Below are 17,396 nucleotides of genomic sequence, written 5' to 3'. Positions count from 1 at the left end.
CTGTCTGCTAATACCGTACTTCTAATCAGACCTTCTTCCTCAACATCAACTAACTGTCATTCTTCAACAGCGTGTCAGACGACAACAGCGGCCGCTGGGCGCTGCGCAACGTGGAGCGCGGCTACTTCCTCGGCTCCAGCTCCGACAAGCTCACCTGTACTGCCAAGGTGCCTGGTGATGCTGAGCTCTGGCATGTGCATCTTGCTGCTAGGCCTCAGGTAAGAACACGAAGCTTGGGAGATCCATCAGCACCTTTAGAAATCCACCTCCCCTAACAGTTAAGTGTAAACATGGCTCTGAGTATGTAGAAGTTTTGACTCAAAAAGGACGGGGATTGAAGTAGCAAAAGATGCCTTAGTATATCTATTAGGCTAATGAACAGAATGATTTAGAAGGCCTTTTCAGTACTTTTTCAGAGACGCAACATGGAAATATTTAGGAACTGAATACAAAATTGACGGCAAAATGGTACTGAAAATAAAAAGTAATGATTGGTATATACATACCTTGTATTTTCCGATATCGATCATAATTTTATGTATTCAGTTCCTAAATATTTCAATGTTGCGTTTAGACACATTGTTTAAATTCTATGGATATGAAAGTTTCCAGACTGCTTTGTTTCCAAACCAAAATCGTCAGTCGTCTGGGTCATTGACTTCTAAACGGCTTATGTTTAACTGATCACCAGATATAGTAACAAACAGCAGACAAAAATAGTAAATGATCACCAAAATGAAACTCGCATTTTAATGTAAAACTATCACCAAAGTTTTAACACTTTGCTATCCTATTTAAGTGAAATTACTCCAAAATAAATCATGCGTAAGCCAAAAATAGTAAATGATCACCAAAATTAAACCACCATTTTAAAGTAAGATTATAACCAAAGTCTTTAAATTCTGCTATCCTATTTAAGCAAAATGAGTCCAAAAAAATCATTGTTATCCCAAAAGTAGTAAATGATCACCAAAAGTAGTAAATGATCATCAAAAAAGTTTTTACATCTTGCTATCCTGTTTAAGTAAACTGACTCCAAAAAAATAAGTTCGGCCTGATAAAATAAATGTAATAACATTTTGGGGACCCTTTTCCTGCACTAGCGTGGAAAATTGTCTATTGCATGCCTCTAAACAGTGCGATAAGAGTGTATTGAGAAACACATTCTTCTTCTTCTTTCTCCTGCCCTGTTCCCAATTTTACTTGGCGTCGGCGCAATATGTCATTTTCTTCCATTTTCCCCTGTCACTCGTCATACTGACACTCACGCATGCATTGCAAGCCGGACACATAACTTAATATGGCATCATAATACTTTATTTGGTAATAAGCCTACATTTTATGGCAATCACAGTGACTTATTTAGGCAAAAATAATACATTAATTTGGTCGTCAAGAGTTGGTGATCATTTACTAAATTTGGTGGTCGAATACAATTTAAAGTGAAGTCGTGACTAAAATAGCTGGTACTATTACATTTTTAGACTTTATTTTTCTGGTGTTCAGTAGATATTTCTGGTTGCAAAACTTAGGGTATCAAAGCATTTTATGGTGGTCATTATATTTGTTCCCCTTCTAAACACGGGAACAGTTTCCTCAAGGGGGTAGTAGAAAGAACATTACTCGAATAAAAAGGATATAAATTGAGTTTCATTGGACAATAGGGGTAGAATCAAGTTTGCGAAAAAGGTCCGAATTTTCAGTATTGCTCTTTGCTAAATCACTTTGGCGTAATAAACGGATAAAAAGAAATAAGTTTTCCGCATTTCTCATGGTCGATAATTTCTGTAATGTCATACAAATGACACATAATAAAGATAATGTGTGGTAGATTGATTCCGTGCCGTATCGACGATCTCCCCGGCTCGAGCGGTTTCTTAGGGGGGGGGTGAATAACACTGCATTTTCCTCTTGTAAGAAGTCTTTATCGAAAGATTGTTGAACGAGATTACCTATTTTGTACATAAAGGAATAGTTAGATATTAAAAAATTAATCGTTTATAAAAAATACAGTCTATAAATCTCCATTCTAGAATTTCGCGGCTGTCATGGTTATCGTATACTAGCATGCATTTAGTTATACATACCAATATAAATGTAATCTGTGGTTATACTAGCACAACTAATTTGATAGACACACATACTACGCTAATGTGCGAAGCACGACTTACTCCATTATCCCACGCACATTTGAAGGACGTTACAAAATGATTAAGAACTGATTTTCTCCTTCTAAGAGAAACCAGGATAACCACATCTAAACTCGAGGTATGCACGAGGCAACTGAATAACTTCAAAAGGGCAAAGCTTTTTCACGAGAACTGTACTCCCTAACTTGAGGAAACCAATCATCATCTTTATGACCTTTTACTACTTTTACCACCATACTAATCCCTTTTCGTCCCTAGGTGAACCTCCGCTCCATCGGGCGCAAGCGTTTCGCTCACCTGTCGGAATCCCTGGACGAGATCCATGTGGACGCCAACGTGCCGTGGGGGGAGGACACGCTCTTCACGCTGGAGTTCAGGGCTGATGAGGGGGGCAAGTATGCCCTGCATACATGCAATAACAAGTACTTGAGCGCTGGTGGCAAGGTGAGTACTAAACTCTTCGAATTCGAATGTTTTGTTAAACTTTCACGGTGAAACAGTTATAACATTTTAAATGGTCAGGAGATATATCAAACTTTGGCAGACAGGGTTGCTTTACGGAGTTCGGCGTTCTTAAGGTGAAATCGCGGGAAACGGCTGCTATAGTAAAAAGTAAAAACAAAAACTGGCAACTGTATGTAAAGCACACAATATGTGAGATTTGGCAAATGTTTACAAATTATACAAACGACCAGCGGGTTTCACCTGTTTGTCACGTTATTCGACCAATTATTGTTAACTTTTTTTCTAATATAAAACTTAAAGAACTTTGATCTGACTTTAATCTATCGATATTTATCGATTAAATTAATTAAACAAAAAAGCAACTTTTTGTACATTTTAATCACACGCCATATTTTACTAATTAAGTCGAGATGACAATCTAGTGCTTCTTCAGTTAATATTCCCATCCTCGCCGTTGCAGTGTTCAATGCAATTAGCAATGCATCGGGTGCATAAGCTGTGCATATTGAGCTGCACTCGATGACACGCCGCAAAACAAAGCGACACTTGTACAATGCGTTATTTGTTGCAAATTGCGTACGCGCATCTGAAGTAGGGTTGTAACACATGAGTAGGGGCTATAATGTTATGTGATTATAAAATTCTGGATTCATTAAAAAATGTATTGACTTGAATTTGTGTACGTTATACTGTAGGCACTTCAGTGTCGAGTCCAAAGGATTCAATATCTGTTTTGGTTTTTAGCTATCGGTCACTGATTAATGCCTTGCTACATAAGGGAGAAGTACGTCTTGAATTAGTACTGTATTGAAGCTTTTATCCAAATAAAGCTTCAATTTCTGCCCACACGCAGACCTACTTAGTAAATCTAGACTCGCACCATCCCTAATATGATCCCAGTTAGGTGATTTAGCAAACAATGGTTGTTCGGCCGCGGTTTCCCATGGCGTTCATACGTGGGAACCCGTCGATACCAGCCTCATGGTGCGTGGGACTCCTTACGAACAATGCCGGAGGAAATCAAACCTCTTTCGTACGCAGGCTGCCGAACCGGCCAGTCTCATTTGACTTAAATGGCTGATGTTACCATAGACATAATATTAGTAAACAGGACTGCGCATATAAACCCAAAAAACGAGCCGAGTGAAACAGTTAGTACGGAGGCTGTCTGTCCCTTTCTAATAGGGTGACTATGAGATTAAGCTATGTGAGACAAATCCGAATTTTGCTAAGATTATTAAACGCAGATTGGTATTGAAGTTTTAACTTACGCAGTTTGTGACCTTAAGATACTTATAAAGGCTTTTAATAATTAGCGGGAATTAGCAGTATAAAAGCAGGAAGATTCGAAGTGAAGACTGTTTTTTTTTGTATTTCTACTTCATATATAGACTGCTGAGCCATTTATGTCGCCTTTCTTCATTTTTTGGGAAGCTATAACAATAGTACAACAGTTTTAAAATCCATCACCCATATTTTCACTCATTACAAGAATTCATGGGCACCCTAGTTGTTTGGTTTACGAAAATGTTATTATTAGCTAACCTGTGGAACGATATATTGCAACCACCATAGGATTCAGTTTTACAAGTATAAACACAACACTTTTTCACCATTTAAATAGTTTAAATTGATTTAATACAAAAAAATATAAACAAAATTTTAAATGCTGATTACGCGCCAAGAATGTTCAGGGTTACCGCTAGAAAAAAAAAATATGTTGTTTATGTTTTAAGAATAATAATTTATATAAATAATTTATTCGTATAATAAATTAATGCGATTTTTATTAATTTGTTTGTTGACTTACAATTGTTAAAATAAGATAAAAATATATGTGATTCAATTGTTTTTTTGGGAAGACAAAACTGTTGACCACAACATTTTTTTATGCTGGCAAGGTGTTAGAAAGAGACAAACAGCCTCCGTTCTAACTATCCCTCTCGGCTCGGATTTGCCTCTGTGTATTATGCAACAAATTTAGTACCTTATTGCGTTGGAATAGAATTCATTTTCGTAAATATGTATTTTGAGCGTGCGCAATCTTGTTTATTATATTACATCTATGGATGTTACTGAATAGAACATCGAATTGTCAGTACCCAAAGAGGTTGTAAGTAAATTGCTGTTAGGCTATTTTAGTATTAAAGGGACTGCGTATAAAACCTATTGAAGTACGGTTGATTTTATTGCCTTCCCTATAAAGCAGTATAATCTTTGCTGCAATTGCGTTCGTGACCATCAGATAATTGATCTGGAAACCTTAATGAACAATTGTACTTGAGTTGCCGCAATTTAGTGCGACTCGGACCCTAATCGAAATTTACAACCTATGATGATATACCAAAGTCAGTAATTAGTTCAAGTTGTATCCCAATTTTGTTTTTAATACCCGTCTATCTATTTCCCGCGGTTTCATCAGTTTTTAAACTAACTGCTTATGCAACCCAAATTTATTCTAACAACAACTTTTGTCACAATCACTTAAGCTGTTTTACCGTGAAAGCTCAACAAAACTTAACATTCGTTAGAATTACCTTTTTATGCCATCAGTATCATTTCTTACCTTAACTTTTCCCCACAGCTCCAAGAGCAGTGCACATCAACGTGCCTCTTCAGCGCGGAGTACCACGCGGGAGCCCTAGCGCTCCGCGACGGATCCGGCGCCTACCTCGCGCCCATCGGCTCCAAGGCCGTGCTGAAGACGCGTTCCACCGCCGTCACCAGGGACGAGCTGTTCTCCTTGGAAGACAGCCTGCCTCAAGCCGCCTTTGTAGCCGCCCTCAATGAGAAATATGTCTCCGTTAAGCAAGGTCAGTTGATAATTATTAATTTGGCTCATATCATTTTATTATAATGTGTCCATCCGTATTTGATGGTAAAATAAGATGATCATAAATCGTGGAATTATTGAGGTGAGTTTTTTTTGCTGATATAAATCATGTAAAATAGGACGATGATAATCATAAATCGCAGTACCTTAAAAAAACTGTGCCAGGAAAGCGGCTCACGTAGGCTTTCTTTAGCTTAGGCTTATATACTCATATTCCGTGATGGATTGGTGTTAATACAGATTATCTTGCTAAGCTGTCTTTGACATGACGACGATAAACTGTTTCATACGTATTAGAATATTTACGTTCATTTAATAACGGGATTAATCACAATTACGCACTATAAAATTATAGATGTATTTTCAAAATAAATTATATTGACCGAGTGTTTACTATTTATTTATTTTGAGGAAGACTTACAGACTAATGACATCATTTAAATACTTAAACTAAACTTATTGCAAATAATAAGCCCCAACATATAGACTCCATTAAAATTAAAAATACATAAGACTAAGAACCAACAAACATTTTTTTTTATTTAAAAAGCGTTTTAAGCGGGTTCATTTCATCTCAATTAGTTTTATCTGTTCCCGGAACAGCTAAAATCTCGGCATACCGCTCAAACGCTCATAAACGTAATGTGCACTTCCTTGCAGTGCAGTTTCCTGCGAAGTATTAGTGAAAGTTAATGACATACACTACACACGGGACTCATTACAAGCGCTTCCTATTGTCATCAATGGGGAACTGGCTCTGTTGCACTGATCTAGATAGCTTTATCGTTTTGTTGGTATTTTCTCCATATTTTTTCATGCAATATGTTTTTTTCTTCTCGACTTTTGAGGTGAATGGCCAATCCATAGATTTTATCTTAAGAATTAAGCTTTAGACAAGTTCTTTGAAATAAGAGTTCAGTTCGTTTCTGTACTAACAATTGTTTAACTGGTTCTCCTTCTTCACCTCATCAAAAGTCTTAACCTCATCGCATGATATGATAACAATACCTAATTGTTCTAATGGATCTTTAGCCATCTATCTGACCTACTACATATACTATACTATACGGAGATGATCATAAAAACACACAAAATTACATAATTGATCAACTTTGTCAGCATCGATACTTGTAACAGTTTGACGAGTCGTCTACATCTTGCTGATGACGCTAGCTGATTGTCCCCAGTTCCCAGAAGCAGTCTGTTGTGAGAGGTAGGCCAATGCTCGAGATTGTTCACCTGTATTGTTTAGAGACGATGTGTTTGCATACTCAGCAATGTCGTCACATTCAATCATATTTTCACGACGAAAGTTGTTCATTTGGCGAATTTTGTGTTGAAAGTTGGATTTACTTCACTTCATCAACAGTTGAACAAAATGTGATAAAAATGTTTCATGTACATAGTTCACATTATTTGCGTTTCGTTGTGCCATTTCTAACAGAAAAAAAAACTCTCTAGCTAAACTCTCTGGCTAAACACAAAACATCTTTCACTGAAAAATATAGGTAATTTACATGCCATTGTAAAAAACAACTTGAGTATAATATAAATAGTTTCTGGTTGGAATAAAGGCCGCGGCTATAAGGAAGCCATATTCAAGTACCAGGCAGTCAGGATTCTTGAGGAGCTAACGGTGGCTCGACCCGCCCTCACCTCACGTAGGTATACCAACTATACATTCACACGTTTAGTTATTTTGTGTAGCCTTAACGCAGCTTGAGGAAGGTAATGGAAAGTTGGAGTACATTATTGTAATGAAAATCCCCACTTTTAAGTTCAACGTAAAATTCCTGCAACTAAAAGCAAATCATCTTCATGGATTTGACTTGATTTGTTCAGTTAATCTAAAGCCATTATAAAAATCTCGCAAGTCAAGTTAGATTTAAACAATGCCACCACCAAGTGTCGTGAACTCTGACACGAACTCAAATTTCGGAGCACCACATTTCACTAGAGGACATCGCGTTATGCAGACTCACGCAAGCTGTCGTTTGATTATGAAAGCCAGTGTGCGGAGAATAACTGTATGAATATAATAGGCCTGCGTTGAGGAGCTTCTAATATGCAATGTCACGTTAGGGGTCTGCGCAAAGGCAGTCACGAGGTGGCAGAAAAAGTTTTAACATTCATATCAAGAAAAGGCTCAGATGACATGCTCAAAACTAATATAGAAGATGATAATTCTAATGCTCCAAAAACCCAGTTCGATCAAAGTTGATTTTGTCTTATTTGTATTCCACAAAACACACAAATACTGGAAATTTAAAATCGATTTAAATCGGTGTACTTATATCAAAACTTGTAGATTCATTCACGTAAGTGGCACAGTTTTTATATTGAGTCGAATGATACCCGTCACAATATTGATGTCAAGATGACAGATATTGTAAATGTCAAATTACAATACAATGACAAGTCATCAACAAAATGTTCTGTCGCTACTACAGTTATTGGAGATCATTGTTAGCTGAGATAAAAAAGTTTAGCCTGGTCAATCATGCATTTTTTGTCCTCTTATGCAGATCTTACTTAGATGTAGACTTACCTCATTTGTCACGGGAAAAGTATTCAACATAATCTTAATTTAAATACTAGCAATTAAAAATAATGAATCTTCAATCAATTGTGCTATATTGTTCTAGGTTTTTTAACATCTTAATCATCTGACAGCAGTTCCTAAGTTCTTACATCTCTACATAAACTTAAGCCTCCATTAAAATCGTACTCACGCTTCCTGACTTGTAAACCGGAGCGTAGAAAACTTCTCAAACTTGAAAACAGACGGTATTAAGTAAATTCCCTTGGGCAAGTCTGACACATAGCTACTAAGTTGTGGTTAGCGAGTGCTCGCCTCGTCACGATCCAGACCTTGCTATCAGGCGGCCGTATCTGTCGGTCACGAGCCAAGTATTGAGTTACTGACACTACCACTACTTACTATATACTTACTATTTGTACATAGGTAAGCTTATACTACTGTTGGTAATCTGCGTCTCAGTGTAACAGTGAGTCAAAGTCAAAAGTTTTTATTTCAAACAAGCTTCTGCAGCCCGTCCAAAAAGTGGGTTCTATGAAGAACTACAGGCAAGAATCTCCATGGAAAAAAAAAAAAACTTTAAAGAGAGATGATAAGGATACGAGGGATGATAAGGGTATTTTTTGACCATTTAGTTATTTCTGTCACAAGTGAACAGGGCAAATAATTTTATAGGGATAATTCAAGGCAGGAAGGAGCCAAGAGAAAACACTAGAAAATGTTGTAGAATAATTCTAGTACGTTATGAATAAATTGAAACAACTATCCAGCTAGATTATAAATAGTATGTACATTATATTGTCGTCCCATGTCGCAGTCGGGCGAGCATGAATATGTATGCGTTGTTACTTGATACGGACAGACAGACTGTTTTTAAACATTGCCGTGTATAATGCTTATTATTACTGCCACCAACGAGGCTCAAATTTCTTCTCATGTTTTCTTTATCATTAGGCTTTAGCCTGCTATTGTGTTAAATAAATGTTGGTTTCCAAAACTTGCGTTTAATGATGTAACGGAGGACTGAAGTGACATATGGTTCGCAAGCGAGGCTGCGTTACTAATTGCGCATCTCACTTGATTTACATTTGTAATCGCCTCTCCAGAGGTGCAAAGACCGCGTAATACGTTATTAAGATGCTAAATTATAATAATTTGCTCGTTAGCCGCCGCGTGCTATATTGGGCGTAGCAGCTTCTCTATTTTATTGTGGAAATTAAAAATATATGGTACGATGCACGCAGATTACATAAATCTGCATAATATTGTGGAAGATATCCTCAAAACTTTCCACGTATCTTTCTCTAATTGGTAATCTTCGCCGTTATTCAAATTCGGAATAAATTATAATATTATCGCCAAAGCTGGCGTGTCGCGAGGTGTCACTGTAACTGATCACACGTACCGCTAACTGTACGGAGATCTATTACACTAAGAAAAACGCATATTATAATCGGATATGCATGATAAGTTTCTTTCAAAAGCATGCCAATTAAGAGGTATTCAGCAACGTCAAATTGTCAACGGAATTGGCTGGTGGCAGCGCGCGCGCAACTATTCCGCGCAAAAAACGCGCGCTATGCTTTCTACCGTTTCTAATGCACGGATGCCTGCACCGCGGCGCGATCTCGCCACATCACTAAACTTTATAGTTTTAATTAAATTTATGCTCTGGGTGGCCGGTAACGGGACACCTCGTGAACATTTTATTATGTCTTTGTTAATAATTTAAAAAATAATTGCTCGCTGGTTTGGCTAGTTCTTTGTATTTTAAGTGATTAGTTATGCAAAGCTGTAGCTTATGGAAAGCTTGGATTCATTATAATTCGACCATAAAATTTCAGTTACATGTACGCATTTAAATTAAAGTTATTTTATTCATATTTTATGGCTGACAAAGCTAAAGTTATGACAATTTAAATTAAAAAAATATATTTTATACAGTTTTTATATTTTCTACTGCAAATTACACAAGATAAAAAACTATTCTAGTTCTATCAAGCGCCTCTGGTATGTTAGGTCTCGTCAGTCATCCTGCGAATTCCTAGGCCATACCCGAGGAACTTCTATTTAAGTCTTCCACCGTGGTATGCCGCTCTCACGCGTCGGTGATCACTCGATGCTAGTCTAGTGCAGGCCGTAAACTGTCTCGGTATGTGGACTACGTCTCGATACAGACACAGAATTTATTGGTGAATTTCTCATTAATCTGTCGAAGGATAGAAAGTTACAAGGTTTCTTGGATGTTGCTAGTGTAATTAATTTATGTAATTGGTTCAAATATTGATGAACAAACTACTGTTTTACCTGTTCATAATTTTAAAAATTTCACATGCTCGTCCGATTTCGCTATGCAAGAGATAAATTGCTCTTGTTTGAAATCTCTGGGAAAAAAATCTTCCCTAAACACAGAAACGGTGAACAATATAACTTTATATTGGTGTAGAAGTAAATGTCTCAAGTTTCCCGCTTTGTTTAGGTATTTTGCCACAATAAACGATTTGATTCGCTACCATCCCTCTGCGGTACAGAGTAGACAGTCTTAATATCAGACTTAACTAAAGACAATAAAAAGGGTATAATTTAGGCGATCACCAAAAATATTTTTAAGACTCTAAGCTGAGGCACCAAATAAAATAAACAACTCCAAAAAAAATAAATTGACTTTATTAAAAGGGCACTAAAGTATATAATATTATGATCCAAAAAAAATAAAATAACATCAGAAAAATCGCAAATCTCGCACAAATATTATTTTTGGTTCCCAAAATGGATTTTTAATTGATGATTAATGATTAATGGATGAATGATTAATGGTCACCAAATTCTATCCAACTAAAAGATTAATATTACTACCAAAATCAAAGTTAGTGACGAAAACGAATCGCTGCAAAACCGACTCCACGTAGTCTTGTCTGCTCTACCCCTAGAGTGCAATTCAAATCCGCGTAGGCGCAGAGGGGCGAGGCGGCCTGCGAGCTGAGGCGCAGGTAGTTGCTGCGGTGGTGAGCGTGAAAACCATCTGCGACGATAAGCTCGCATGGGACCGCCGGAGCCCCGCAGTGCCGGAGCCGTGACAGAAGCCATGCTTGCTGCATGTTTCGTGCTTACATTTTACTACTGAGTTACACACAAATTCATATAACAATAAATAAGCGACGTACGTTTGGGAACCCCAGTATATTAATTGGTATTTGGGAAATATTCTAGCGATCGTTAGCTTTTTTAGTCTAACAAAAATGACCAAATTAGGAGTCATGGTATTACATAATTGGTAACATCTAAGTAGTGACAATATATGTATAATATTTGGTCTAAAGTGTATTTTAAAGGCGTCCATATATTTTTTTAGTAATCAATAATACGAAAAAATGGTTTTACCTAATAATATTTTTGGAAACGTTATTTGGTGACCATTTAACCATTTTGGTAACCGTTTAGAATTTTTTTGGTAGTAAAATAGGTACTTTTTTGGGTGGTGTTTAAACACAAGCCCAATAAAAATGTTGTCCACATCAATCAGTACTAACTAATTGTCGCCACCCCCACGCGACGTGTAGCGCGACAACTGTCATTACTGCAGCGACGGCGCTTGCGCATATAATGTGTGCGCCGCGTGTGGACACCGCGGGCGTGGCTGTGTTACACGCACCACCACCTGCGATCACAAACATTGATTGATGACACTTCACTAAATAAATCATAATGCTCGTTAAGTTACTACATCTTAATCTGTCTCGATGCTAGAGGCGCTGCAATAATATACATACTTCCGAAGTTAGATCCCAGTTAATAAGATTGAATTTTTGTGACAAGTTTGTTTTTGGGCGCCAGTCCTTTAGTATGTTTACTGTGCTCGTAATGGTTGTTTTCTGTAATCTACACTTCGATTATAAAAATAAAGGATAGACTTTGATATTGCAATTTATGCAAAATGAAAACCAGCGGTTAAATCTATTTATTCGCTTCGCAATAGATCCATTTTCAGTATACAAATAAATCAGTTTTAGATAAAAACTGGCGTGGTTGTGTCCGTTAGAACACAAATAATGCCTGCAGTGCATCTACGCTGAGAGCGCTAGCGGTACCGTGCGCGTGCGCCGGTCATAGCCCGATGATAGCGCACGATGCGGTGTAGGGCTGCCAATAGTTGTAGCTTTATTGAAAATTCATTAAAGAAAGAAAAAGGTCAGGGGAGGATCTTTTAACTCCTCATTATTTCAAGACTCCATCTATCAAGCGTTTCGCTACTACATTTGCTCAGCAATTTTCAACTTGAATACATAATTATGGCTTCCCTTCTCAAGTTCCCTTTGTTCGATTACGAATAGGCAATCAAAAATTACAGTTATCCGTAGTACTCGTAAACTAAAACTAACGGTTCAGAGAGCAACGGTTGCCGGTCGCGGTTCATTGGTTCGTTTGTACATCTGATGCAGTTACACAATAATGTTCTAATTTCCATTGTGGTATTCCCATAACATCTGCATAAGGCAAGAATCAATGACTCAATTAGTATCTTCCCACTAAGAGGTGGCCATAGTGAAACTGTTGTGTGAAATGGCTTTTTTGTCGATCCTGATAAATAATCTGTTGTATCTCAATCACTTTTTACCTTATTTCTTCTGAAAGCACCTACAAAAGCTTTCTAAATAATTGATTAAAATGTTTAATAAAACTACCACCCCTAGTCTTTTCGCCGTTGCGCACGATTGCTTGTCAGCCGCGCGGCAAATCTTTAGCTCACAGCGAGCGCTTCCTGACTCCATCGCAACACCATTACTCCTCAACTCCTGACTTTATGTTCCACGCTACCTCGCCTTCCGGGAGAAAACGACAACAAATTACCCTGAACTACCCATTACACCCGTGCACTAAATTATAGGGGATGTTCTACGACCAATAAAAACGATATTACATCTGATAGTGAGCGCGCATGCAAACAATATGTCTATAATTGTTGTTGTGATTCTATCGCATGAATACCATGTTGGTTGTATCTGTAATGGCGGGTTTCTGCTAAATTATTGCAGTTGTATGTTGTGCGTTATGTTCACTTTCGAAAATCTTTATCTTCATAACGCAATGAGGACTTTCATGTCTCCAAACTATGTTGGGAATCTCTTCATATCGTAAACGTTACAATCCGTTGTATGTGAATACGGTAACAGTTGGCTAATCTAATCTATATTATAAGCTGATCACCGTTCGAGTTTATTTCATTAGTATGCACCGCTCAATTACGATCTCTACCGACCCGCCGGGAGTGAGGCGTGATCATATTTACACGACTCCTGTACCACACGGGAGTCAGTTTTATGATATTCATTAATTGTATGTGTCCCAGGAGACTGCACCGCTTTGGTTACCAATGAGCTTGTGGGGTAGAAACTTCTTTATGATGGTTAAAAGTCAAAGTCGATCAGCAATCTGAATAATTACGCTTATGAATAAAAATAATGTATATTTTTTTAAAATATCAGTACGTTTTTGATGTCACTGTGCCTACAGACAGCCCTAAAAGAGTCAAGAGTCGAGATTCAGCTTGACAAAAAAGGTCGAGTGCTGAACTAACAAACGAGCTCGGCTAATTGTAAGCCTCTTCAGTAGGATGACCGAGATAGTTCAACTATTCGTTTACGCAAACATTTCGGACTAAAAACTACATGAGTTGTACTTTTATCACGTTTTTCTCCAATAGACAGTTAGATTACCTTAATCAGCTGAAGAGAATTTAAGTGTCCATTACCTAGCTCTCTTTTCCGTTGGGCTGCGCAGGAATACCACTCGATTTAGCTATTTCTTTCTCTGCATATTTCCTTTTCTCCCATTTCAATGATTTGAACACCACCTAATGGTTATACCTTTACTTCCAGGAGTTGATGTAACAGCTAACCAGGACGAGATCTCGTCTCACGAGACATTCCAGCTTGAGTTCGACTGGGCCACGCGCCGCTGGTACATCCGCACCATGCAGGACCGCTACTGGACCCTCGAGACCGGCGGCGGCATACAGGCTTCGGGCGATAACAAGTACGTTTTTGAGATAGCTGCAGTGAGTTAAGTTAAAGTGGGAGGATATTACTCCTAAGTTTGAGTAGGATATCGCTAGTCTCCCATCAAACCCAAGATCATAATACATAGTAGTTCTGTTCATAATGAGCTGATTGTAGTTTTAGTACAGGTAGGTTCTAAGAGCCGGAGACCGAACTACATGGCATCCTTGAGAATATATGAGACTGTAATCAGGAGGTTCGGTGATCACAACATCAACGTTCATGCTCCAATTAGTCCAATTACATGCCCATCCCTATTTATTACCTACTATGTAGTACTTTTGTCAATCCATCTATTGTTTCTTCTGTTTGGGCTCTGGGGACAGCATCTTAAACCTTCGGACCAGTATTATATTTGTTGTATTAATATTAGTTTGTCTTCAACAGGTCATCGAATGCCCTGTTCGAGCTGGAGTGGCAAGGCGACGGCGCCGTGGCGTTCCGCGCCAACAACGGCAAGTACCTGATGACGAAGCGCTCCGGACATCTGTACGCCAACGCCGACGCCATCGACGACAACTGCAAATACTACTTCTATCTTATTAACAGGTCAGTACCACAAACATGATAAACCGACGCCAGCGACCCCAACGTAGTTGGGAAAAAAGCTCGCTTAGATGAGACCACAAACATGATTGTTTATCTTGATTATTCACACTATGTATGTAAGGTAAAAGAACAGTTTGGAATATCAAAACAAAAGACTACTGTTAATTAAACACATGTTCGTTCTTATGTTTCGTTCGTGATACACCTTTATATGTTGAGTCAAATCTATATCTATATAAATAAAAATGAATTGTTGTTCGTTAGTTGATTAAAACTCGAGAACGGCTGGGCCGATTGAGCTGATTTTGGTTTTAAAATGTTTGTAGAGGTCCAGGGAAGGTTTGAACGATACGAAGTTCGCGGGATCAACTAGTTTTAGAATAAAATTGACTTTAGAGATTAGTTCGGTAGAATGCAAGCCCAAGCTTTTGAAATTCTTCTGTTGTTTCCACATGCAAGATTACTAACTGTTACGCTGTTCGCAGACCTATCCTGGTGCTGAAGTGCGAGCAAGGCTTCGTGGGCCCCAAGGGCGTGAGACTGGAGTGCAACAAGGCCAACTACGAGACCATTCAGGTCATCCGCGGACCCAAGGGCGCTGTCTACTTCAAAGGTGAGCTGCAAATGCTGTCTAATCAGGCAAACTGCCATAGATTTAGTTAATTTAGTTTTTAGGTTCTTAAATTATAAATTATATAATCTACTTATTTACACATTACTGACCTGATGTTCGTCTGTTATTTCCAGGACAAAACGGCAAGTACTGGCACGCGGACAGCGAGTCTGTCTCGTGCGACGCGGACTCCCCTCAGGGCTTCCACCTCGAGCTGCGCGAGCCCACGCGCCTCGCCATCCGCGCAGCGCAGGGCGGACACTACCTCGCCGCCGCCAAGAACGGCAACTTCCGTCTGGCCGGCCCCGACCTCAGCACCGCCACGCACTGGGAGTACTAAGCACTGCTCACCGACTGCTCACTCGCTCATACACCACACAAAAAATAACATTGCTCCAAATAGTACTTCGAGCAAAGTTATTTGACGTGAAACGTACTTCATCATCATAACAGAAAACTGCCAATTTTTCTATAAACTTTTCGGTTATGTAATGGCCTAACGGCTCCATCACAGTTTTTATAATACTTCATCTACAGCAGTCATTCATCATCATTCATGTCATCGAGTGTTGCTCATGGATCTCTCATACAATCGTACTCGCAATACTCTCGGAGTCGTGACGTGAGGGCGCGCGCTGCAGGCGCCATTTTACTCCTCTATAGCCGCCATCTTGTCGAAGCGTGGCGGCGACGAACGATCCAATCAGCTAATTCTGAGACGGAATCTGCTGCCAATGGTTTATTATTATAATATAAATAAAAAATGGGAATGTTAGTCAATGCTCCTGCATTGATGATACACATTTCGTACTAAAAAAAAAACATTAAAATGCGTCCCCGCAAGGCGCCGCCCTGTTTTGCATTTAGTACGATTAAGATGATGTGTCGCGCGATGTAACGCGAATGTGATCATAATGAAAATATCGCTTCACCTTTATTGTAATCATAGATTATTTTCTTATAACTGGTAGATCTGCCGTCACGTTGCTTATGTCGAATTATTTTTATATTTAAATATTTTGTGACCGTCACTCGTATCGCTTGAATTATTTATTCTAGATTGTATGGTATAAATTTAGTATGGAAGACATTATTCTGAAATTTTTCGAAAAATATTTATTGGATATTGTAGTGTCTAGTCGATGGTTTTTATACAATTTTTTATCAGCCCCCAGTACTGTACTACCGTCGTATCCTGTAGGTTAGTGAATGTTAACACCGTGAGACTGATGCCTACAACACAACGCAGTGACACTGTACCGTAATTAATTTAAGTTAATCAGGGATTGACGCAATACCAGACGAGTGCTCCCGGAGCCGCTCGCGTCTCACACCGGTACATGCGCTACACCGTCTGCACTTAACTCTGCACAACACGCGCTGGACTGACACCGTACCGTACATATACTCCGACACACGAGTGCAATCTAATACATAAGTTAATATCGTTATATACTCGCTAATAAGTTGACTGTCTCATGTTGTGCATAGTTAATTTGACAGACTTATATTTCTACACACTGGCGACATTAGCACCATCTAAAAATCGCATTATAACTGCGACATTAGTCGCCGGTGTGTAGGATGTGTATTTCGCACTAAGTCTGGCTTCTAATTAATGAACATGTAAGGTAGGTAAGTTATTGTAAGTTATCACGTTAGGGTAAGCTTGATCCGCTCCCAATTATATAATCGTCCATTCCATGCTTTTAGAATTACGACATGGGATTAAAAACCATTTTTTATTATTTTTTACATGAAAAATAACGGAGATTTTTGTAACTGGTGCATAGTCTTGTATATAAACGGTTTCCATTTGCGTATGAAGTCTGTACTTACGATAACGTTTGGGAAGCGTTGACTCCTTTTTATAATGAACAAAACGAGAAATGTTTTTTTATTGAGGGTATTTTGTATGCAATGCTGATTCTGAAATATTTGTACGATAACGTCTTTGTAAACTATTAATGAATAAATTATAATCATATTGTAATATGTTGTTTTACTTCTTATCTTTTACCCTATCCCAGGTGGCTTTGACGAGTTTTTAGGATCCAGAATCTATTACAAATTGACTGAAATTAACAATGATTCAAAAATGTAAACACACAAAACAACCGTTAATTTACCAACATAAAATCAGCATAATTAATGGGAGAAATCAATATAAGCAAAAGGAACAGTCTTACAG

At 38.3% G+C, this 17,396-nt stretch overlaps 1 protein-coding gene across 1 annotated transcript in view; it reads left to right on the top strand.

The window, feature by feature from the left end:
- LOC124633193 (protein singed) overlaps positions 1-17,198 on the top strand; it is a 43,015-nt gene extending 25,817 nt beyond the window's left edge. The window contains exons 4-10 of the mRNA XM_047168344.1: positions 71-218; positions 2,409-2,594; positions 5,200-5,428; positions 13,864-14,020; positions 14,431-14,592; positions 15,078-15,205; positions 15,340-17,198. Of these exons, the coding sequence (XP_047024300.1) occupies positions 71-218; positions 2,409-2,594; positions 5,200-5,428; positions 13,864-14,020; positions 14,431-14,592; positions 15,078-15,205; positions 15,340-15,545 (1,216 nt within the window). The 3' untranslated portion in view covers positions 15,546-17,198. The remainder of the gene's footprint in view (positions 1-70; positions 219-2,408; positions 2,595-5,199; positions 5,429-13,863; positions 14,021-14,430; positions 14,593-15,077; positions 15,206-15,339) is intronic.
- The last annotated feature ends 198 nt before the right edge of the window (positions 17,199-17,396 follow it).

This window comes from Helicoverpa zea, chromosome 9, assembly GCF_022581195.2.
Source record: "Helicoverpa zea isolate HzStark_Cry1AcR chromosome 9, ilHelZeax1.1, whole genome shotgun sequence".
Lineage (NCBI taxonomy): Eukaryota > Metazoa > Arthropoda > Insecta > Lepidoptera > Noctuidae > Helicoverpa > Helicoverpa zea.
Note: the sequence above shows the minus strand (reverse complement) of the source record. Positions and strands in the feature narration are given on the sequence as shown.